The sequence below is a fragment of the Anser cygnoides genome, chromosome Z, assembly GCF_040182565.1.
Source record: "Anser cygnoides isolate HZ-2024a breed goose chromosome Z, Taihu_goose_T2T_genome, whole genome shotgun sequence".
NCBI classification, from domain to species: Eukaryota; Metazoa; Chordata; class Aves; order Anseriformes; family Anatidae; genus Anser; species Anser cygnoides.
In genome coordinates, this window is record NC_089912.1 from 46,526,139 (window position 1) to 46,550,622 (window position 24,484).

Sequence of the window (24,484 nt, forward strand, 5' to 3'; positions counted from 1 at the left end):
TATACAAGGCAGAGTAGACCTGGAGCAAGTCAATTCTTTACAACCAGTTGACAGAAACAGAGTTGTTCCACTGTTTCAAATTCTGGCTTAAATTTTGCATATAGTTCTCTTGTGCTGTTGTCTTGAATAGACTTCTATTTTTCATCATCTTTAATTAAAACTCTCTTTTCAGTTGGCTTATCTGATAATTTAAAAAGTATTTAAGTGGATTGGAAACAAGGAAACTTAGACATAGAATAAGTTCACACTGTAGAAACTTTGTGTTGAAATGACAAGTAGTAAAGATCTCATATATTGGCTCACTATTACGTTTGGAAGCTAACACTGAAATATTCATCCTGCAGGTCCCATAGGTCTGCAGTGGGAACTCCGTGTGCCCTTACCTTAAGAGAGGGGGGTCCTTTCTAATATGCTGATTATTTTTTTTAAAAAAAGTTGAGCCTGGGTTCTCAGTGCTTTATACTTTCAGGGTTGAAGCTATTCTTTACATAGGCAAGAAAAGGTTGGTGATTTTGAAGTCTTCCAGACCATTTCCAAGGCTAGCTCACTTACAGAAATGATCATTTTAATGTCAAAGTTGCCTAACCAGAGAGTGGGGCTCACTAAAGTCTGTTATAAAACTTCCAAAACAGAGCCTCCATCTATACTTGTGCATTTGTTCAAGTTACGACGCTCAAGGACCCCTTCTAAATGATTACTGTACTAACCGAGGGGCATCCAGAGCTTTTATGATACTTAGTAGATTTTGATTGTGTGAAGACCATGTCCTTATATTCATGGGTAAAAGAACATGAAGGGAGAATGTCACAGTTCCTGCCACGTACTTCGCATTCACTCACTCTTGCGTTGCCAGTGAGAGAGGCATGTATTTTACGTGCTTATTTCTTGATTTTCTTTCTATCTCTGGGTATGACGCGTGAAATCCGTCAAAATCCACCTGTTGGATTTTGTCTCTGAGAAAGAATTGAGATGGCTTTACCTTTTCTGGCACTTCGTATGGAAGTACGTGGTGTAGGGAGACAGTATATGCTTTTTTGGTATAAAATTGTTTAGTTGCAAGTGATATCTGTATGCCTACAGATTAAAAATGTGGGTGGACTCCGCCTTGAAGAGTTTGAGTCACCAAAAAGTCACCTTTCTTTTTTGTATTAAATCTGAAAAATAACTGTTTCAAAAAGGTGAACACAGTACGGGATTGTATGCTATCACTAAAAAAAAAAATGCATGGTTTCTGAAGCTTGATAGTAATTATATTATTTTTGAGTTTCTCCTGGGGAGGTTAAAAAAAGACATTTTCTGTTTTCCTATGCAGCATTGTGTATCACTGAACATCCTCAAAACAGATTTGGTTCTTCAGAGCACTGCGGTGGATGCTGAGAAGAACAGACTAGAATCAGAGTATAAAGCAGCAAGTATGCAGCTAAGAGCTTCAGAGGTAACTATTTCTATGAATGATTGGATATCTACTGTGAAAATATCTTCTATGGAAGCCTTTATAAGGTAGAAGAGCATGCTTCTGTGTCATTCTTTAGGAATGGGCATTAATATTGTTAAATACTTAGCCTTGATTTCAGTGGTTTGATTCATTACTTCAGCATCTTCATTTAAAGCTGAAAAGGAGGTTTTCCTTCTTCAATTAAGATGTTTAAACTGCCATGAAAACATGATAAACAGTCATCATGTCCTCCCTCAATCTTTTAACTTTAATGCTTAGCCAGGGTAAAAAAGCCTAGCTGTTTTTTGGAACTGTTCTCTTTCTTCTGAGCCTATCATAGAGAACAGTACTCAATCCACATGGTAGGAGCAGAGTCAAGAAAGAACTGTGTTAGGGTCCAGCAGAGCTACTTTAAGCTTTCTTTCATAACTGACTTTCTCATACTGTAATTAAATGCCTCTTGGTGGACAGAGAAGAGGTGATAACTCGTCCTTTGATTAATCGTATTAGGCAGCTATGCTGTATTCTGGTTTAAAAAAAGTTTGAGGAACTGGTTCCCCAGGAAAGAGTACTCTTACAGAGGATGTGGTTCTTTCTAGTGGATTAGTGTTTAGAGGTCAGTTTGTGTATTTGTTTAGTAAACACAATTTTTCAACATACTAGAGAAAAAAACTAAAACTGCAGGATGGTAGGTTTGTTCCTTATCTCGAGAGACTCAGGTGAACAGTAGTTTAATGCTAATTCAGGTTGATAGACAAATTAATTGCAGTTAAGTTGGAAAACAATTCAAAAGGTGAATGATTTTCATTTGTTTTTTGAAAGCACTTTTAGAAAAAATGACCTTGGGATATATTTAGAAAACTGCTTGGAGGTATAGGTATCATCACTTGCAGGACAATTAGAAAAAAGAGAACTTGAGCAAAAAGTGTCTGGAAAGCGGAGACAAGTCCAGTATGTTGCTTGGAAAGTCACGGGTTGCATCAGGCCTCTCATGCAATGCAGGTGTTATTTAGACTATGAAAATCCAATGCAAATTGCTACATCGCTGGAGCTCAGTAAGTAGTAAGAATGTTTTACAAATCCATGAACCATATGGGAACAGTCTGTGTCATCACTGGTAAATTTATTTAATATTTTTTGTTCTGTCTGTCCCCATCTTTTTCACCCTTTAGAGATTAGCTTTGGGTTGGTGCATAGGTAGGTGTCTGGTCAGATAAATATACGGGACGTGTAAGATGAACATTCTGGTAATTCTTAGTTAAACGAAAATTGCTTCCTTTCTTAGTGAAAAGGTGGTTGGGTCAGTTGAGGTTCCCTTAGTCATTGTTACTGCATTATATTCAGCCAATTAAGTAGAGGAAATGCTGTATCAGAGCTTGTATTTTTGATGGTTGCTTTACTTGATTTTAGGAACATTAAAACACAACAGTAACAAAACCCTAAAATCAGTAATCTCTGTATTAGAACTTGAAAAAATGTAACTGCTCTGGAGGAAAACTTTGAGGATTCAAATACATCGTAAGTTTTCTCTTACAGAGAAGTTCAAAGCCAAGCATCCCCACGTGCTTTCAATTAAATCTTCAGCCCCCCTTTTTTTTAAAAGGTTCTCTTTCTTGTATTGCATTGTGAGCTATGTATGTTGTGCACACTGTTTTTTTCTCATTTTCTGTCTGCTTCACTCTAATGTCTTAGTGGCTGGCTGTGATGTTTTTTCTACATCAATTCTGCATTAAGGTAGTCTTGCTCCAAAGCTGTCCTTGAGGATGCCATCACAACACTGTGTAGAAGTCTTGCTAACATTTGCTTTATGTTTTTATAAAATAAACCTGCAAAAAGTAGGGACCCAAACAGAAATAGAAATAAGTATGTTGAACAAAATCTGGGAAGTGAAACTAAATTGAAATTTAAATGTTATGCTTTTAAATGCTTTTTATGCTTTTAAATTTAAATGCTATTAATTCTCTATTTGATCATCAGACGCTTTCTTAGGTCATGTGCTGATTATAATGCATTTATTAAAATTGAAATGGTGGGTATCAGCCAAAGAAACTGTGAAACTTAGCACTTATTTATGGTGTTTATCTCCCAAGCAATTTTGAGTCTCTGTAATATATAAGTAAATATCTGATTAAGATTTGAAGAAAGCACAACCCCCCCCTCCCCCCCATTACATCTAGAAGATCACATATGTTCCTTTTGTGAGGGCTTGACACTGGAATACCATGGAGAGAGCAGCATGTTTGTTGCTTAATGGGTGTCTTTTTAACCACTTAGGTGTAAAGGCCAAAACAGTACATGTTTTTGAACAAATCAAGTTAGCAGCAACAGATTTCTGGGGCATTTATTTTGTTACTGTAGTTCAAGTGGGAACCTTGGTGTTAGTTTAACAACTTGTTGTATTTAATCTATTTAATGAGACTAAGAAGCAAATCTGTGTTTTGTGACCTATATTGAACATTAGGGAGAATTGTTAGCTCCATCTGCTTATTAAATAGTTGGCATAGTTGCCTGCATGTTTATGGTGATTGTTAGAAAGAGTGTTGCAAATTGACTTGCTTTGATAGCTTGCTAACTTTTTAGGTTCATTTGGTGTAAATTTAAATAATTGGTATTAGTACTCAGTATGTACATTGCAGCATTTGTTCCTTAAGCCAAGTTTTAAGAAAATGCAAGTTCTGTTTTCCTGTGTATAAATTTGCAAACTTTAAATAATTAAGTACTGTCACCAGGCATGTGTTCAAACACTACTGCATGAGAAAACATTGGGTGCTGGTGACTGTTTTCTTTAACCAGCTTCTCATTTTTCACAAAACCAATTGCATTACTGGTAAGTGCAACACAATACAAAACACAGAATGTAAGTGGGTTCTGCTGCTTGGTAAATGCCTTTCAATAAGTTGTAATCACAGCCCTGCGCTAGTGTGGTATTTTCCTGAAGGACCAGGATACAGTTCTTTCCACGTTGGTATGCTGTTGGCTGAAGCAAATTTGAAGCTTTGTCTGGGCTACATTGTCTTTCAAGGTAGCCTCTCTGTTCAAAGTAGTAATTCTTTCTACTTAGTTATATTTTTACATGGGTTTTGTTGAGGCACCTTCCAAAAGTGGACAGGAACCTTTACATTGCAGTGCACTTCTGAGTATATAGGAGGGAGCAGGATTCAATGCTTGTGTTTTTTTTTTTATTATTTAACTTAGATTTAGCATAGGCCTATGACAACAAGCTGGCAAAACTGAACAAAAATTGAGACTTGCCTTCCTGATGAGCTGTCATTGCTTTTATTCTAGCTTCATAACCACATGTCTGTTGCTTTCCGGTCTTTCTGTTGAATGTCAAGGTTTTCTTCTGCCTAAACATGTTTTCCTTTTCACGCCCTGTAAAAACTTACTTGCCTCAGACTTCAATTAGGCCTGTTCAATGTTGAATATATTTCAGATTTTCAGTGCGTAGAGTTCAACTCAAAATCTTGTTTCATGTAGCTCTGCAGGATTTCAAGTGGGAGCAATATGTGCAATTGAAAACTGAGATTCCTCACTTCAGATTTTTTCAGAACTGACTTTGTCTCTGCGAATGATCAAATGCTTGAGTATGAAATTGATGTTTTCTGTGTAATAAAGCACAGCTTGTGGATCCTTTCACTGGATCCTTTGCTTTCATTATTAAGAGGTCAAACACATTTCAGATGAAGTCAGTTGGCTTTTAAATTTCTAGGGCCAAAGATATGGGCTAGTTTTAATTCAGAAACTTCTAAAATGTTCCTAAAATATTTCTTTGAGTGTATTACAGGTCACATGCAGGTATGTAATGGAAAATAAGTGTTGTGGTGTACAGTTTTGTTTGTGTTAGTTCAGAAGACATAAGATATTGGCTGTGACCAAAATGAGGGCCATCCTCCACTTATCCTTGGTTTATCAGTGTAGCTCCAATGCCAGCCCTTTTTGCCTGTGTGACATTTCCCTCATTCTCTAGCATGGACTTTACAGAAGTGGGAGGAAAGTGGTGCTTTTTTTTAACCTTTCTGAAAACTTTAACACAGTGGCTGTATCCTGTATTTTAAAAATAAGGAATAAACTTCCAACTGTATAATCTCCAGATGAACATGTCATTTTTTTTGCCACTGGAGGGCTCCCATATTTAGCTAAAACACAAAACAATAAAAGCTGGGGAGATAAAGCACTCCAAATTTTAGGAATAAAATTAAACGTACCAACGTACCGTAATGGCACAGAGAAAGCAGTCTAGGAGGTTTCTGGAGAGCGTGGGAGATAGCTTCCTGACGCAGCTGGTCAGTGAACCTACCAGGGGTGGTGCCCCGCTAGACCTTCTCTTCACAAACAGAGAAGGACTGGTGGGAGATGTGGTGGTCGGAAGCTGTCTGGGACAGAGTGACCACGAAATGGTAGAGTTCTCTATTCTTGGCGAGGCCAGGAAGGGGACCAGTAAAACTGCTGTCTTGGACTTCCGGAGGGCTGACTTTGAGCTGCTCAGGACGCTGGTTGGCCGAGTCCCTTGGGAGGAGGTTCTGAAGGGCAGAGGAGTCCAGGAAGGCTGGGCGCTCCTCAAGAAGGAAATCGTGATGGCACAGGAGCGGTCCGTCCCCACGTGCCCAAAGATGAGCCGGCGTGGAAGAAGACCGGCCTGGCTCAACAGAGAGTTGCGGCTGGAGCTTAGCAGAAAAAAGAGGGTTTATAATCTTTGGAAAAAAGGGCGGGCCACTGAGGAGGACTACAAGGATGTAGCGAGGCTGTGCAGGGAGAAAATTAGAAAGGCCAAAGCTCATCTGGAGCTCAATCTGGCTACTGCCGTTAAAGACAACAAAAAATCCTTTTACAAATACATCAACGCGAAACGGAGGACTAGGGAGAATCTCCATCCTTTACTGGATGCGAGGGGGAACCTAGTTACTAAGGATGAGGAAAAGGCTGAGGTGCTTAATGCCGCCTTTGCCTCAGTCTTTAGCGGCAATACCGGTTGTTCTCCGGACACCCAGTGCCCTGAGCTGGTGGAAGGGGATGGGGAGCAGGATGTGGCCTTCGCTATCCATGAGGAAATGGTTGGCGACCTGCTACGGAGCTTGGATGTGCGCAAGTCGATGGGGCCGGATGGGATCCACCCGAGGGTACTGAGAGAACTGGCGGAGGAGCTGGCCGAGCCGCTTTCCATCATTTATCGGCAGTCCTGGCTATCGGGGGAGGTCCCGGTTGACTGGCGGCTAGCCAATGTGACGCCCATCTATAAGAAGGGCCGGAGGGCAGACCCGGGGAACTATAGGCCTGTCAGTTTGACCTCAGTGCCGGGGAAGCTCATGGAGCAGATTATCTTGAGGGTCATCACGCGGCACTTGCAGGGCAAGCAGGCGATCAGGCCCAGTCAGCATGGGTTTATGAAAGGCAGGTCCTGCTTGACGAACCTGATCTCCTTCTATGACCAAGTGACGCGCTTGGTGGATGAGGGAAAGGCTGTGGACGTGGTCTACCTTGACCTCAGTAAGGCTTTTGACACCGTTCCCCACAACATTCTCCTCAAGAAACTGGCTGCTCGGGGCTTGGACTGGCGTACGCTTCGCTGGGTTAGAAACTGGCTGGATGGCCGGGCCCAGAGAGTTGTGGTGAATGGAGTCAAATCTGGTTGGAGGCCGGTCACTAGTGGAGTCCCCCAGGGCTCGGTACTGGGGCCGGTCCTCTTTAATATCTTTATCGATGATCTGGATGAGGGCGTCCAGTGCACCCTCAGTAAGTTTGCAGATGACACCAAGCTAAGTGCGTGTGTCGATCTGCTCGAGGGCAGGAAGGCTCTGTAGGAGGATCCGGATAGGCTGGAGCGATGGGCTGAGGTCAACTGTATGAAGTTCAACAAGGCCAAGTGCCGGGTCCTGCACCTGGGCTGCAACAACCCCAAGCAGAGCTACAGGCTGGGAGATGAGTGGCTGGAAAGCTGCCTGGCCGAGAAGGACCTGGGAGTATTGGTGGATAGTCGGCTGAATATGAGCCAGCAGTGTGCTCAGGTGGCCAAGAAGGCCAACAGCATCCTGGCCTGTATAAGAAGCAGTGTGGCCAGCAGGTCGAGGGAAGTGATTGTGCCCCTGTACTCGGCTCTGGTGAGGCCGCACCTCGAGTACTGTGTTCAGTTTTGGGCCCCTCGCTACAGGAAGGACATGGACGTGCTCGAGCGAGTCCAGAGAAGGGCGACCAAGCTGGTGAGGGGTCTGGAGAACAAGTCTTACGAGGAGCGGCTGAGGGAGCTGGGCTTGTTCAGCCTGGAGAAGAGGAGGCTCAGGGGCGACCTTATCGCTCTCTACAGTTACCTTAAAGGAGGCTGTAGAGAGGTGGGGGTTGGTCTATTCTCCCACGTGCCTAGTGACAGGACGAGGGGGAATGGGCTAAAGTTGCGACAGGGGAGTTTTAGGTTGGATGTTAGGAAGTACTTCTTTACCGAAAGGGTTATTAAGCATTGGAACGGGCTGCCCAGGGAGGTGGTTGAGTCACCATCCCTGGAGGTCTTTAAAAGAAGTTTAGATGTAGAGCTTAGGGATATGGTTTAGTGGAGTACTTAGTGTTAGGTCGGAGGTTGGACTCGATGATCTTGAGGTCTCTTCCAACCTAGAGAAATCTGTGAATCTGTAAACTGTTAGAAGTAAGTTCTGAAGCAAAATATTGTATACATATGGATTTTTAAGTTAGGATTTTGTGTCTCTAAAAAAGTGAAAATGGTGCGTGCCCACAGTGTAACTGCCTATTAAAAGGTACATTGCATGTGTAGTCAGTCACTGAGTAAAGGCATGGTAAAACAACTCGGAGTAAAGTTCCAGTCTCATGGTACCTACTCCTTTTCACTTCCGAGTTGTTGGCAGCTCCTAGCTTTCTGCATCTGAGTACTCACCTGAGCATCACTAACAAGCAGTTACTCCCAAGCTTGTCCTGCTCCATGTATTGAAGTGGCAGGCCTGAGGCCTAGGCTGCATGTGCAGAGGGAGGTCGGTGAAACTTTTATCTCTCCAAGTTTTTTTGCCTGGATTCTGCTGTTTTGAGATAAAATACAATACAGAAAATATGACACGTTCATAAAGCACTGTCCTGAAAGATAACTACTGTTGTGGGAGAATTGCATTACAAAAGTCGTAGGACTTGGCTGTCCATTTACCTGTAGTGAATTCCAAGGAGTTTAGTTTCAAGACAGCTGTTCAACAGCAGAAGCTGTTTTTCACTTTTTTTTTCAGTGTTGGTTTAAAAATTGTGGATGTTCCTGTTTTATATTTTGCAAACTGTATGACAGGAGGTAGAATGTAAAACAGCAAAGGAGAACTTCTGATTGTAATTACAAAGTTTACACTGTACAATTTCAGATAATCTCTACCATGTAGATAAATACAGTTAAATGGGAGCTAATAACAAATAAGGCTCGCAGTACTCGTGTTTTGCCTTATAGCAAATTTGCTGTAAAATTGTCTGGTTTTAGACATATGTTGAACCTACAAAAGTCTACATCTACAGGAAAAAAATAAATTTAGTGGTATTACTAAAGCATGCTTTCGATCAGTTTACTTTGACATTTGTTGACATTGAACAGAAAGGCGGAAGGAGTTCTGTGTGTTGAAAATGATGAGTTTTCTGTCATTAAGTAGTATGATTTCACCTACATTCCTTGATTCGGATGTCATTTGTTGCTTATATGCTCTTGTCAACTCTGGTTGGAACTGAAGTTCAACTGTGTGAAAATGATTTGTAACATTTAGATGTTCAGCACATTCTTAAGGAGTCAGTGAAGTGTAATGCAAAATCAGAGACCATAATGGAAAGCAATAGGAAATTTAAAGTAAAAAAGATGTGTATTTTGAATATCTTTTCTAATAGCAAAATTTTCGTGAGCTGGATGAGAAAAAGCGGGTTCTTACGGAAAACTGCAGGGAATTGCTGAGAAAAGCTCGACAGATGTGCAAAATGAGTCCGGATCAGCATCTTCCAAAAGAATTTCAAACTGTATGTACAAAAATAAATCTCCCTATTTCTCTTAAATTTTGGATGATCCACATACCATTCTAATTCTTCCAGCAAAGAATATTTAAATTTAATACTGTAAGGGTACTAGCAAAGGATCATTTCTATTTCTTTTAGAATTGGCTCGCATCTTGTCATTTAACCTTTAAAAGCACCTTTCAGTATTTAGATTATAAAAGACGGGATATCCCCTCACTGTCAGTTCTGTGCATAGGGGACAGAAAACTTGATCTGAAATTTCAATTGAAATGCATATATTTGTATTTGTAAAAGTAATTCAAGGCTATATTCTTCTAATTTCTTGTTTTAATGGAGTAACACAAAAATATTGAAATCTGGGCTATCTTCTTACCTACCTGGAAATCTTCCTAAAGTCTAGAAGTATTTATATGGCTTAACTAGAATAGCCCTGGCTTACGCCATGTCTGAGTATCTGTACCTACACAGAATAGGAAAGCACAGAGCAATTGCTTATGTATCTGTAGTATCACTGTAGGCAGAGTTCTCTGTCCTGGATAGCTTGTGAAGGAATGTTGCTGTGTTAAATTTTGAACATGTGACATCCTGAATAAAAGTAAGCATTTTCTGGCTTATTGGATTTCTTTTCAGCAAACTTGAGTTCTTCATTAGCATTGCTGTAAAACACATGCATCTTTTCTCTTGTAGGCTTTTCAGACTATTCCGAACACATTGGAGGAAATAGATGCTCTTCTGAATGAAGAGAAATCCAGGGCCTCCTGTTTCACAGGCCTGAATGCTTCGGTATGTTCACTGCTTTCTCTACGCCCTCCTTTCCTCCCCCTCCACCCGTATTGTACTTGCTTCCCACTCTGTACTAGATCTCTTGGTATAATAAGCTAGACAGCAGGAACAATGTTCTGTAAATGCCAGATTCTGCATCTATTAGAATTTTAAGTAGGTTCTTCCAAAAGAACAGTGTGTTCTGTGCCTTTTAAAGAAAAAAAAGTTGTCGTAACCTGAAATAAGAAATACTTCAGTTTTTCTGCCTTAAAGCTAGAAACAGGTTTTGTTTAGTGTACAGTGCAATAATCCTAAAAATAGTATTTGAACAGGATCAGTATAGTGTGATATTTTCACAATCAAGGTTAGAATTGTGAAACGTGGTTGGTGACTGCTTTTTTTTTATTCTGGCAGATTGTTGAAGAGTACAGTAAGCAAACTCATGAAATACAACAACTGAAGGAAGATCTAGAGGAAAAGAAAAAGGAATTGGATAACTATAAGCGAAACATTTCACAGGTAATAGCTGAAATTAGTATTTCTGTTTCAGAATATCTTCATTAGAACAGAACACGTACAAAAATAAACGGTAACATTCTAAGTTCTCTTGAGTGTAAAGTGAAGTAGTAGCTTCTAGAATTACATATTTTTAATGCTAATTGCTATCTCTGAAGAAAAATTTGCTTACTAAAAATAATTTTACATGGATGTTTCTACTTCTAGATCAAAGAGAGGTGGCTAAACCCTTTGAAAAGCCTGATTGAGAAAATTAATGAGAAGTTCAGTAACTTCTTTAGCTCTATGCAGTGTGTTGGTGAAGTTGATCTTCATGTGGAAAATGAGGTATGACTTAGTTTTCATATAGAATATTGAATTCATGTCTTCATACATCTTATATATTGGTATAGATAAAATAACAAATTGTCATTTGGATTGTAGGAAAGATGTTCATTAGAAGTTCTTCATTTTTGTAACTGTTGCATACACTTTGTGCTAGAACTGCCTGATTGGTTTGACTAAAGGAAAATGAGCCTTTGTCCAGTTGCATAGGAGTTTAACTCATTGACTTTTGGAAGCTTCTTATAACTGAATAAACTACTCAACTTCTTCTAACACTAAATTGCTGTTTTTCATCTTTTCATGAAAGATTGATTTTGGGAATGCCCTTTTAGACTTTACATTTTTGGAAATGCTTACTCTTTCTGCCAGAGCAATACTCTTCAAGAGAAGCAGCAACTGCTTGAGTGAATCATGATCTGAAATTTCAAATCATTGTCCATGTTTCCTTCTTTTTCTTGTATTAGATGAAAGTGTGCATTTTAGTTCTGATTTTTTCCTGTTACAAGGCACAGTTAGAAGCATTGTGTTTACTTTAGCTGTAATTCACATTTGTTACGTTAGTGGTTTAGTTCTACCTTTTTTTGAGTAATTTGTGCTGTTTTATTACCATTTAGTAGCTAAAAGCTGCTATTAATATTGTAATAATTTGGTTTTACCTGTAGTTTCTAGTCAAGTCTGTTGGCATTTTGGCTGTTCTGGGGCAGTAGCAATCACTTGAACGTGCCTGTTACACCACTAGTAACGGTTACAAGAAGAGTTTACCTCTGAGGGAATTACCAGTAGTGCCTTGGGGAATGATGCTCTACACAGTGGGCTGAAGAGAAGTTGGTTATTTTGTTTTAAACTGATCATCCGTAATGATGATCTTGAAGACTTTTAAGTAATGCGTACGTTCCATAGCACTGATAGCTGACAGGTTTTTTTTTTCTGTAAATTACTCAAGCAGCTTTTAAAATATTTTAAGTGGTAGTTATTACTGGGGACAGAATAGTAACAGGGAAAGCTCTTTACATGAACAGTGCATTAAAACGTTAACGTAGAAACTAGTATTAAGAAACAGTAGGACATTAAAACATGGGCTTTTGATTTCAGAGTCAAATCTATTACGCAAATACTGTCTTTTGTGTAAAACTAAGTTGGGAGAGAGTACACAGAAAAACGGTAAAGCAGTGGAGGGCTGATCTTACAGGCTAGCAAAGCCTCCAAAATGAACCTTGTACACTTCCCCATCCTACTTTCAGCCTGTGCCAGTGCATCTGAAAATATAGTGGGCCTTGGAGACCTTAGGTCTTGGTTTTTATTTCTCCTTTCTTCAAATGGTTGTGTTCTTGATGTTCTACAGGAAGCTCAGTTACTTTCCAAAGAGTACAGCAAAAGCTCTGTAAGTATCTGTTAGAGAACAAACAGGAACTAAATTGTGCACTTACGCATATTTTTCCCTCCACTGTGATAACAGGTCTTGATCCTAAGCAAGTAAGACTGTGGGTCTGTTGAGATTGCTCCTGATAGTCAAGTACCAAATCCTTCTAAGATGGAGCAAGACCATCTAAGCAATAGTGCTGTTATCTCCACTGATTAGGAGAGCCTCATATTAGCTCTCCTTAGCAAAATACTACCTTCAGGAAGGTCAGTGCAGCGGCATTTGAGTGTTTTGAAATTATGCCCCTTGATTTACCCGCTTACGTTCCTGACTCTCAGGCATAGCTATTGGAAGTACAATCTGCAAATCTGAGAAGCTAATTACTCTTCTGCTAGGCTGCATTAAATGCTAGAGAAGAGATTTCTTCCATCTCTTCCATTCTTCCATTCTTCCATCCATAGTGGGAGAGATTGGAATGGTAATGAAAAAGAAAAGAGAAGCTAATTACTCTTCTGCTAGGCTGCATTAAATGCTAGAGAAGAGATTTCTTCCATCTCTTCCATTCTTCCATTCTTCCATCCATAGTGGGAGAGATTGGAATGGTAATGAAAAAGAATTTGTAAATGGTTTGAGTTGTTGCAGTAAGTATTGCTTTGTTCCAGCATGTCTGTCAGTCACATAGCACTCTTCCTCAAGGCAGGGCTTCAGTTTGTCTTTGAAGTGCCAACTGATTGCCAGCAGGGGAAAAAACATGGAGGGTAAGAAAGGTGACCTGTCTCCAAAAATTGGAAAATTGGAAAATTGGAAAAAGCTTGCACTACTGCAGTTGTGGGTATGCAGCTATGCCAAGTCACCTTCAGTCTCTCCCAAAGTACATATGGGTTGACCTCAGCCTCACAGTTCCATGTTTCTACAGTATCGGTACGCCAGCAGCACCAGAGATTCGTAGTACATGAAAGTAAATACCAGTATAACTTACACATCTCAATCTCAGTCCTGAAGATGCTTGTCGGCCTGCAGATACAGTAAAACACCAAGAACACCAAAAGCTGTTGTTGTTGTTCAGATTTAGCAGATTAGCGTGTAAACAATAAATCCTCTCAAATGTTAGATGCTATCTCATCTATGCATTATGTATCCTAAAGCAAAATCTGAAGGTATCAAAGAAGCTAAACATTGTTCCTACAGGCTTCAAGTTCATTAAGACAGTTTTAAGATTAAGTTTTAAGAGGGTGTGGTTTCCTTCTTAGCAGTTTTTAGATCTTATGCTTCACAGAAGCCAGCCCTACAATGTGACTCTTCTCTGCTGGGTCACTTAGGTTCTGTATGCCTTTTGATATCTGTGGTATGTGGTGATCTAAACCAATCTGGCGTGTGCTGGCTTCTGTGAGAAGGGCTCCTCATTGTCTCTTTACCTCACCTGTCTTTTCTAATACTAGATGTATTCCGCAAGTAACCATTAGTGAGTCACCTCCACTCCTTTTTTCTACTTTAAGCATCACTGCTGTGTACTATTATGAGAACAGGAGTCGGTGACTTCCAGGTACAGAATTTATGCTTCCATAGTGAATACAGGTAGACCTCTTAGAACTCAAATTCCTGAAACTTTTGAATGTTCCCTGTAGGCCTTGTTAATGTGATAGGTACAGATAAGGAACATGCCTTATGTAGACTGAACAGTCTACATAAGTAGACTTCATAAGCAGTCATTGTAGACTTTCTGCAGTGGGGATCTCTGAAGATTAGCAGGTGAAAACTGCTTTCAACTGCTTTTCACTTCTGAAAGATTAGCAGGTACTCCCAAAGATATTTTTTCCTCAAATCATGAATAGATTTAATTGGATGGGCCTTCTTTTGAACCATGTGTTATCCCCCACACCCATGTCTCATTAACTCAAACTGTTGACAGGGGTCAATTTTCTCTTGAAGATGCCAGTCAGAAGCCTCGTGTTGTTTTCTGGACTGTGAATGAAAGGGAAGTTTCTGTCATGGTGCATTTTGTTGGGGGCTTTGTATCTCAGTCTGCTAGTGGAGGAAAAATAGCTTCCCATCTTACTTTGGAGCAGAGATTTGGATGGATTTACTTACACTGCTTGCACTTGGACAACATTAGATGGGGTCATAGCCAAATACGTACATGTGTGGCTATAGGTTTTCACCTCACTGTTTAGGTAGATAGCATCATGCACCCTGATGTTTTATTTTTCTTTAAAAATGGAATTTATAGGGTCATTGATTTCTCCTTTTTCAAGCAAAGACTATTTTTTTCTTGTCTGTGTCCTTATTGTGCACGAAGTCTTTCTTACAAGCAATTCGGAAATGAACAAATCACTTGTTTAGTGACAGAGTTGTGAGAGTTGTGTAGAAGAACTCTCTAGCAAGAATAAATGTAAGTTAAAGAAACTGTATGAAGCAGAAAGAATATATCGATATTAAGCTGAATTTGTGCTGTTTGTAAACTCTTGTAGAACATTTCACATTTCATTTGCATGTCATTGTCAAATAAGCTGTAATACAGAGCAGCTGAATTTAACAGATACTGACTTTTATAGGAAGAGTACGACAAGTATGGGATTCGCATAAGAGTTAAATTTCATAGCAGCACTGGACTTCAAGAACTGACTCCCTATCATCAGAGTGGAGGTGAGAAAAGCGTTTCAACTATGTTGTACCTGATGGCTCTACAGGAACTCAACAGATGTCCTTTTAGGGTTGTAGATGAAATAAATCAGGTAAGGATCTAGTGCAGTAAATAATCACGTATTATATAGAAGCTAATGAAATCGTGGAGAATACAGCCTTTTTTTTTTTCTCTTAGGGAATGGATCCAGTGAATGAGAGAAGAGTTTTTGAAATGGTTGTGAAAACTGCTTGTAAAGAAAGCACATCTCAGTACTTCCTTATTACACCGAAGGTATGTGGCTGAAAAATGAAAGTTTCTGTGAACGCCAGTTGAGTTTTCTGTGGTGGAATCCCTGTAAGCACAATATAACTTAAGTCTGACTTGTTTTATGCCAGACCATAGTATTAAATGGATAACTGAAACATAATTTGCCTATCGTAAGGATGGTCCTACCAGGAATTAATACAACCTATACCAAGGCTTATGCCATTTTAAATGCATTCTGGAATTGTGGCTTGTGTGGAAGAGTTGCAAGTTAAGGACCAGTGGATAGGTATACAATATAACAAGGCTATCAAATGTAATGACTCTATCTCACAAAGAATTGTAACTATAGCAGAGACAATTTCCAAACACATCAAGTAACCATTGTGGAAGAGGCTAGTTTTGCTGGCATAGGAAGAACTAGAGGAGTCTCAAGGGAATGGAAGAAAACTGTCAAGAAGTTGATTGTTAGAGGCTTATAAGCTTAGAAAGGGGTCAGTGCTGTGTTCCATGGAGAATGGCTTCAAGAGGATTTTTCAGTCAGGAGTTGCCAGTGCATAATCATGCATGTAGTATGTTAAAACAACAACAACAAAAAATTTAGTTGACTTAGTGAGTTTGGATGATGTAGCTTGAAGGGACTAGTAAGTTGGGTGGCAGTTCAGCTGCACCTTTAATGGAGGTTGATGTTACATTCAACTTGATGCAAGACAGCTAGAACCACAAAAAATTATTTGTACACCAAGGAGGCAAATGATCATTACTTGTATGCTTTACGGTATCACTTTTCTTACATCTCCTACTTTACTACTGCAATGTAGAAAATCTGGTGGTATGTGCTATACTTTTCTTTAAAGAGCAGTTGAAAGACCTGTGAAAAGCCACTTACAGCATTTACCTGACTGAAAGCAGGAAGGTGATGCTTGCGATTATTCCTTCTGATGCTGCAGTTTACTTACCTCCACACAGTTTCATTATTTCTTCTTTGTTATTTTTGTCTTGTTTTGTATATCTGTCAACTTTCGTCTCTTTGTGATTTGTCTCCTTATCACCAGCTCTGCTTTTCTTTCCTTTTTCCTACTTTTAAGAAACAATAGAGTCATTTGGGTATTGAAAATATCCAAAATGGGGCCTTAGAAGATGACTGTCTAGGAGTTCAGAGTCTCTTTTAAGGGTTGTGGTTGCTGTCAAATCAGTGCTTTAATTGGTAAGGAGGAAAATTGGGTGTGGAGAGCCAGACAGACAAATCAGAGCAAAAACAAGAAACAAGTAGTAAGAAGCTTCACAGGCTTTAAAAAAAAATAAAAATAAAATAACCATTTAATACTCTTGATAAGAGGAAGATCAAGGAATATGTTGGACCCCTATTCAGCAGCAAGAGATGGCTTTATGAAGAACTGACTGAAGATAATACCTTTTTTTTTGCATAATCTAATAACTTTTTCCAGAAAGATCCTCCACAAGTAGGAGTTAACCGTGCACACAGTTAACATGGTAAAGTTGTAGTGGCCTACTGCAAAGAATAGTACTGAAATAGCACTTCATGTAAAGATTTTAGCAAACAAGGTGGTTCAGATGGGCCTCATCCAAGGATGATTAAAAGGCTGTGCAGAACAGGCTGAGGAGAAGGCTGGAATCTGCACCAGCACTTTCAGTGGCTTACCTGCAGTTCCTGAGCCTAAGCTATATATAATTACTTCATAGAAAGTAAGTACTTAATGTCATACTAAAAAAAATGATGAATTACCATACAAAGCTGTGTTATTTTTATGTGTATCTGTTGTACACAGGAAAAATAGTCTTGTTTTTTTCAATGTGTTTCAGTATGTTTACACCTTTTCCAGCTATTTTTTATGAGAACTACGGAAGAGAAGGGACATAGATTAATATGCAGTAGAGTTGTTTACAGAAGTTTTTTTCTGAGTAGTTGTGATTCACTGTCAGAATGAGTAGATGAACTGAATGCATTCCTCAGAAGTGAGTCCCGGGTTTGAAAAGCAGCATTTTTTTGATACAAATAACCACCATACAGGGAGTGAACGTGTGTCTGCTGGAGAGCAAGATTAGAATTCCAAATAATCTTAGATTAGATAATTGTATTTGAAAACAGGATGTACTTCAGCACACATAAACATTGGACTTGTGATTTAAATAATTAACAACAGTATCTGGTCTAAGGTATAAATTACTTTGGAGAGAGGAATTACTGTGGGTGACGAGTTGAGTTATAAGTTAATTGCTAAAAGTTACCCTTAGTGCTGAAGACAGCCTTACAGCTTGTAAGATGTAGGAAGTCTGTCAGTCTCCTGGGCTTGTCACTGACAAAAGTTGAACTATGGTAGGTGTCCAGCTTTGGTTGCTACACATCAAAAAAACAGAACACTGGCTGGAGATATTTCAGAAGATGTCACTAACTTGTAAAAAGTGTTGAAAGTTTTGAGTTCCAAGTAATGGAAATTGCTTAGCTCGGAGGAGTGTGAGGCTGAAGAGAGAGATAATCTGTAATAACTGTCCCCAAGTAATTCTCCCCTCCTGCTCTGCTTAGCCCTGGCAGAAAAAAAGCAAAAGCAACCAATATTCTCTGCCTGTAGTGGATTGGGCAAAATAGTTATGATGTCATTTGCAGCAAGAAGGTATAGATTAGGCACGAAGAAACACTTTGTCATAGTAAGAATAGCGAAACATGGAAACTACCTGAAGGATGAATACATTCTCTTTGGGGGCATCTGGGAACAAATTACACACCATCTGCCAGAAAGGTTATGAAATTGATCCTGCAGTATTGACCTTTCAAGGTCTAAGGCTTGATGTTAACCTTCTTAACTTCTTTTAGATAACGGGCAACATCATCTTTTCTAGCAATTTTGACTTTGGGTTTTGTGTTTTTTCCGCAGCTCCTACAGAATCTCACTTATAATGACAAGATGACAGTGTTGTTTGTCTACAATGGACCTTATATGTTGGAAGCAAACAAATGGAACTTAAAGTCTTTCTGTAGGCAGCGGCGGCGACTTGGGAGGATGGATGAACAGTGATACACATATATAAATACATACAGATACATATATACGTATGTACATGTATATATGAAATATATAATTCTTGTAGAATATTTTGGAACATCAGGCTTTCAAGACTCACAGAAATTGTGAAAGATGAGAACCTGTAAAAAAAAATCGATGATTGAGAGCTTTGATTCTTAAAGCTTGTGTAAAAACACAATGGATTTGAAGTGCATGTTTTTTTTCAAGTCTTTTGTAATAGTTTATTTCTTCAAAGAACCTACTTTTTCTAAATAATATCTTTAAATAAAAAGGGAGTTTCTTGTATTTTGCTGTTTTATCAGTAATATTACATCAAAAATACAGTTAATTCTTCTAGGTTATATTGGATTAAACCAAAGTCTGGTTTTTTCTAAACCTGGAGTTTGCTTTTATTAAACTGTGTTCCCCTAACACAGTTAAGACTGTTCTCCAAACTTTTCCTATTGAAAGGAAAACTTTTTTAATGAAGCAGAAGATGTATAGGAAGAGAGCGGTTTGTAAGTGGCTGTGTATTGTTTTTTTGTTTTGTGAAAACATACCTGAATTTGATATAAGGAATATATTATAATTATAGTAATACACTTTATTATTGTGATTATTTTTTAGCCAGTGTTCCATTTTGTTTTCCTGGAAGGATAAGATCTTTATTTTTCTATGGCATGGAGGCTGTGACAGAGAGCCAGGTGTTAACTTTAATAATTAAACAATGAGATAGTTATCTTGCAGAGGTAAAGCTAAGCAATGTCTAACTTTTTAAAGTAAAACTGGATATATTTTTGGTCATAGGTGACCAGGAGGCTTTTTACAAGTCTTTAGCTGCGTTGGAGTGATAGTACACATAATAGCTTTTTAACACATAGCTTTAAAATTCATTAGTGGAGTTTTCTCTATAGCTGTTAAATATTTGAAAGTAGATGTTATCAATAGAATGTTGAATACAGCTCTTTAATAGTTAAGTAGATATTATCAATAGACCATTGAATACCTAAAATAAAGTCCTGGCTATTTAGATAAGTATTAAAAAATAAATTTAACACTGAATTGTGAAGAGTGTGATCTGTAAAGAAATGGAAACTATGATTGTTATCTAAAATGTACATAAAAGTAAGAGTCCCAAGACAACATCTGAAAATGTACAGTATCCTCTTTTTCAGTGGGAGAGTAGCCCTCAATAGAACTTAAGACATAATTCAGTGTCCGCTTTATTTGAGTGGGAGTTTTTCTTAACGGCATCCTGCCCAGCAAACTTCACCAGTGAAATCGATGTCAGGCTTTTTACATGAGAATAAGATGTTAGAAATAAAGTTACCCGCTGCAAAACTTAAGCTAGAATATGAAGGGTTTCATGTATTAAAAGTAAGTAATTCTTACTTTTGAATAAAGGAGTCTTTAAGGGAAGAACTGCATACTCCTACATCACTGGCCAAAAGACTGGCTGCTGTTGATCAGTGAAGCTCCTACTGTGAAATGAGTTCCTGGAATTAGCTCCAGGAGGATTAGTGTCCTTACAAAAATATTTGACAGAAGTAGTAAACAAGTGTGGAAACTCAGGCTCTAGTCCAGATATTGAGTGGGCTGGTGGAGTATCCTTGACTTAATTGAGGCTATAAGGCCTATATGTCCACTTTATTTTAAGATCTAAAGATTTAAGATTTAAATGTATTCTTTGATCTTCAGAATGCTTGGTTTCTCCTAACCCCAAACTTTTAAGGTTATTTTTTTAATTACTATTATTATTAAATGTAAATATCTTCCATTTATCCTGTGAGGATTGCTATATGAAAAGTGCAATTTGTTTTTCAATGTTTGATTAGATGAAACTACTTACATGCACACGAGTTAGGACTTTGGTTCATCTGTGGCTAGACAACACTGATTATCAATTCTTAATGTTGTCATCGTAGAAGTTCATGGGTTTTCTTCCTAGAGTTGTGTTCCTTTCTCATGTTTCAGGCTAAGTGAAGTATGAAATGCAAATCTAACTTCCTTCAAGAGAATGTTACTTCAGATCTGTCTCAAAAATCCCACTTTCTGGATATGTGCCTGCCTCACTGCAAAAGTGAAGAGAATGACAGGCTTGTGTGTTTGCTTCTTCCTTAGATATGTGTCACTACTGACCAGAGGTTCTAGTTTCGACATTATCTGGCTACAGTCCTAATACGACACTGTCGTTCATACTGCTTTTGTCCAGACATTGTAACAAGCAGCAAAACCATACAATACTGTCATGTTACTGACCAATAGAGCATCGTTATCCAGGAGCTCTGCTAGCTAAAGGCTTTAAAAAAGACCTATAAAACGTATTTGTATATACGTACAGTATAGCCAGTGTCATTTGCAAACAGGCTGTAGAGGCTGTGTGCCTCCCATACACATGTTCCACTTGGTACCCTGCTTCTTCATGTGACGGCTGCATCCTTGTCCATGTACAGAGCTCCTCTGGCTTATCAAAATGTTTTTTGGACTGGATGCTAATCCACACTAAGTGATTTAGGGTAGCAATAGCCTTTGTTAGCATTCCTTACCTATGTATTGGGCTGTCTAAGTATATTGTATGTATATGTATGTATAAGCTTCATTGCTGTCAGCTTTTTTGCTGTTCTTGCTTTGCTGCTATTCAGTTCCTCAGGCCCTCTTGCTATAAAAATAGGTAAAATTAATTTCAGTATAACTGAGGAAGAGGAGATGGGTAGGAGTGTAGGTTAAATATACATGTAGTATCTAGCTTTTCCTGATGACTAGACAGTATCTCAAAAATGTAGAAATGGAAAGTCACTAAATGGTCCTTTCAGCTGAAGTATAAAATGGGCTTTCTCCAAAAATTTGTACTCCTTCCTGTTGTTTAGTCCAGCTGAAGACTATGTGGATGATTATGGAAAAGGATCTTTACCAGTCTGGCATTTGTGTCTGCTCAAGTATCGAGATAAAGAGAAGTGGCGTGGAAATTGTAACTTGCTGGGAGAAATAAAACAATTTTGAGAAACAAAATAATGAAAAGCTTCTATGAATCAGCTTTTAGTACTGTATTTCCTGACTGAAATTGTCACTTGTGCATGTATGTTGTTGTTAACTAGGAACGATTGTGTAGCTGAATGGAGTAGCAGACAAGAACGTAGAGGGACCCTTGCGTAACTACAGTGCTTTCTTGAAACTTGTTTTTATTGGAAGAAAAATTAAATGTGTTAAGGCTGTTGCTATCTGAGAACTTCTATTCTATGGTCTCTGGAGTTAGTGAGACGTGGTGAGAGACACAGAACTGGTCTGTGTTGCAGCGTGCTTACTGACAAGTATGGCAGGTGCTCACTAGAGGCCAGAATATACATCTGCTCTAGGCCTGATAGCTAACTTTATTCAGAATTAACACTACTTGTAATTAACTCTATGGGAGGCTCTTGTTTATGGTTTATGCCAAGTGCCCTCTGTAGTTACTATGTTCTCTGGCTGATGCGCCATTCCTAGAAGCTTCTGGGCTATCTTCAAACACTGCTTCTTCTTGTTTGTGGAAATTGACTTGGGTTTCCTCCATGAGCCTGCAGTTTCTTGTTTGTTCCCTTAGCAAGGCATGTTAATTATGTGAGCATCTCTTAGTAGTATGTCTTAATTTTCACCTTCCTTGACTAATTCCTGTGCCATTCCTTTGTCTTCTTGAAAGCAAAGTGTTAGAGCAAGCAGATGTGTAAGTTGTGAAATATATTGTTTTATTTTTACAAACATGTGCATGACGTGAAGATGTCATAGTGTTGATGCATTCCCATGCTTAGTGTTTGATTAATGTTGGGGGGAAGGAAATGGGGGAGGTAGATCTGTAGTTAAAGATACTCACTGTTTGCTAAGCTGAGCAGGGGTTCTGTGGCTGTTCCCAGGGAGTGGCTAATGCGATTCCCAGACAAAGCAAATTCCCACTCTTGTCACTGCATCCACTGTGTTTAACAGTGCCTGTGCTGGGAAAGGAGCACCACACTGAACTGAAGGGCTATATTGACTCAGCAGTATCCCAGTAAATACATCAAAATATTTTGTAATTTTATGGAAGTTTTGATGTTCTGTGCATCAGTTCCCTGTCTTCTCCTCTGGCTTTAGTTGGCCTGATTCTTGAAAGGTGCTCTGTAGTTTCATCTGGTCTGACTGGCACAATACCTGATGGGAGGTGTCTAGGGAGAGCCTACATCACAGCAAGGGGGGAACCTTGGCAGTCCAGCTTCACTGTAAATAACTCTGAGCCAAAATTACTCTCTTAGGTTCTGACTCACAGAAACATAATGTCCAAAATAAGTTTTCCTAGAACTTTTTGTTACAGAAGCATTTTCCCAATGCCTTGCTAAACCAGATTAAAGCCAGGATTCAGTACATCATAATCTGGGGAGGAAGGAGATGGGGAAGAGAATTAAATCCATCTCTGTTCTAAGAAAAATCCCTTGTCCCAGCCTGAACATTGGGAAATAGCAGGAATATTTCTCTTCCATTGCATTCATAGATTACGTGTGCTAAAAATCAAGTTTCTCCTGTGTGGCTCATTTATCTACCTGTCCTTTGCATATCTTGCACAGCCTGGATAAAAGTTGGTTTTGTAGGCATGGGGTGATTTAGGAGTAGTTACTGAACTTAAATTTCATTTTACTTCCATGTTAGTCATTGGCAAGTCATTTACTAACATGCTAGTCATTGGCAAGGCTGAATTGGTAAATGGAGAGAGGAGATGGGTTCAAGAAACAAATGTGTTTAGCTGCTGAATTTTTTTTTCAGGTGCCACTGTAGCAATATTGAAACCCAGCAGGGAAAATGTGGAAAAATAATGGCAAGAAGGAAGAACAGAGGCAGAAGGCTGAAAAGGTGATAACCAGCACTATAGCAGCCTGCCAGCCATCATCTCTTGTGGCTTAGCCCTTTCCCATCAGCATGATCCCCAGCCATTCCCATCTCTCTGGTTTCCACCAAATTCACCAGCTTTTCTTCACTATTCTGCTACACAGTTGCTCCCAAAGTAATTTTCTAGTTGTCTGGTATCGCTTCTGTTGATCACTTGTCTCCATTAAATCCAATGTTTTGTTGACAGTGTATGTTAGTCCCAAACGATGACATTATATGTGTCATTGGCTAGATTTTAGTATCGCAAATGGTTTGCATCAACTGTTGCATCTGGAGCTACATCAAATCTTGGCATATATTTCCAGTGCATACTTGGAGAAAAGCAAGACACCTGTTTGAGAACTGACAGTCTTTTGTGAAGCATGAAGATGAGAACATTGCAAGTAAGCCGAAAAAGAATTACAGAAGTAACTTTGTTGAGGATAAGTAACTATGCATGGCAGTGGGCAAAGTTGGCTTTGGTAGAAGCAAGGAGAAAGGAACAGATGCTAACTGAGAAGATGGTTGCAGAAGATATCAAGGAAATGCAGGAACTTTGGAAAAGAACAGAGCAGATGACGATACAGGTAACATGCAGTATGGATGGCTCAAAGTGAATATATGCTTCAAAGTAATCAGAACCAAATAATTTAAAGAGGGAAGGCATATTATTAGACATCTGTGGAGAAATCATCTAAGAAAGAAAAGACTGGTGAAAATAAGGATATTAGTGAGGGAAAGGCAAGCAGAGGAAACAAGCTAGAGCAGGAGCAAATCTAAACTCAATATTATTTAGCAGATACTTGACATACAGCACTATGCAATAGGTAGCATAAAAGAGGCAGGTGTCTTTGGGAGAACTGGAGAACTAGTGTTTTCAACTGAAGAGCAATTACTGTCCTCTGGGGTCATAAGAAGAGTCAAGGAACAAACGGGATTCCAGGAAGAAATTCTGTGAGGCGACCTTCCACATGTCAACTAGTTCCCCTCCTTCACCAGTTGCTAACTAAAGCTTTAAAAAGTTGTGCTGCTTGATTGTGACTGCACTCTATTAGTAGTAGTTTGTCTGTGTATTATCTTCATGGATGACAAAATATTTTGTTTTTTCTTTTTTGTGTGTGTGTTTCTCCTTTTCCTCCCTCCTCGATCGCCAAGAATTACAAACTGAGAACACGGGGTAAATCCAAAGCAGATGATCAGTAGAGAGCATGGAAAGGGACTTGCTCTCAGGTACCATAAACAGTATCAGTCCCACTCTGTGCTGCTGCAATGATATTTACAGGTCTGCTTAGGTAAAAAGCCAATGATGCAATGGTTTCCTGTGGGCCCCTATGTGGATC

General features: G+C 39.1%; 1 protein-coding gene across 6 annotated transcripts in view; it reads left to right on the plus strand.

Moving 5' to 3' along the window:
- The window catches only part of SMC5 (structural maintenance of chromosomes 5), a 53,337-nt gene extending 29,085 nt beyond the window's left edge, over positions 1 to 24,252 (plus strand). For 3 of the 6 annotated variants that reach the window (XM_048049663.2, XM_048049665.2, XM_048049669.2), the window contains 9 exons: positions 1,313 to 1,435; positions 9,284 to 9,409; positions 10,094 to 10,189; positions 10,583 to 10,687; positions 10,892 to 11,011; positions 14,921 to 15,100; positions 15,187 to 15,282; positions 18,150 to 18,325; positions 23,043 to 24,252. In XM_048049663.2, the coding sequence (XP_047905620.1) occupies positions 1,313 to 1,435; positions 9,284 to 9,409; positions 10,094 to 10,189; positions 10,583 to 10,687; positions 10,892 to 11,011; positions 14,921 to 15,100; positions 15,187 to 15,282; positions 18,150 to 18,290 (987 nt within the window). In that variant the 3' untranslated portion in view covers positions 18,291 to 18,325; positions 23,043 to 24,252. Of the gene's footprint in view, positions 1 to 1,312; positions 1,436 to 9,283; positions 9,410 to 10,093; positions 10,190 to 10,582; positions 10,688 to 10,891; positions 11,012 to 11,107; positions 14,901 to 14,920; positions 15,101 to 15,186; positions 15,283 to 18,149; positions 18,326 to 20,252; positions 22,993 to 23,042 lie in introns of those variants that run through there. The other 3 variants (XR_007158690.2, XM_048049664.2, XM_048049668.2) reach the window with 3 other exon arrangements.
- The last annotated feature ends 232 nt before the right edge of the window (positions 24,253 to 24,484 follow it).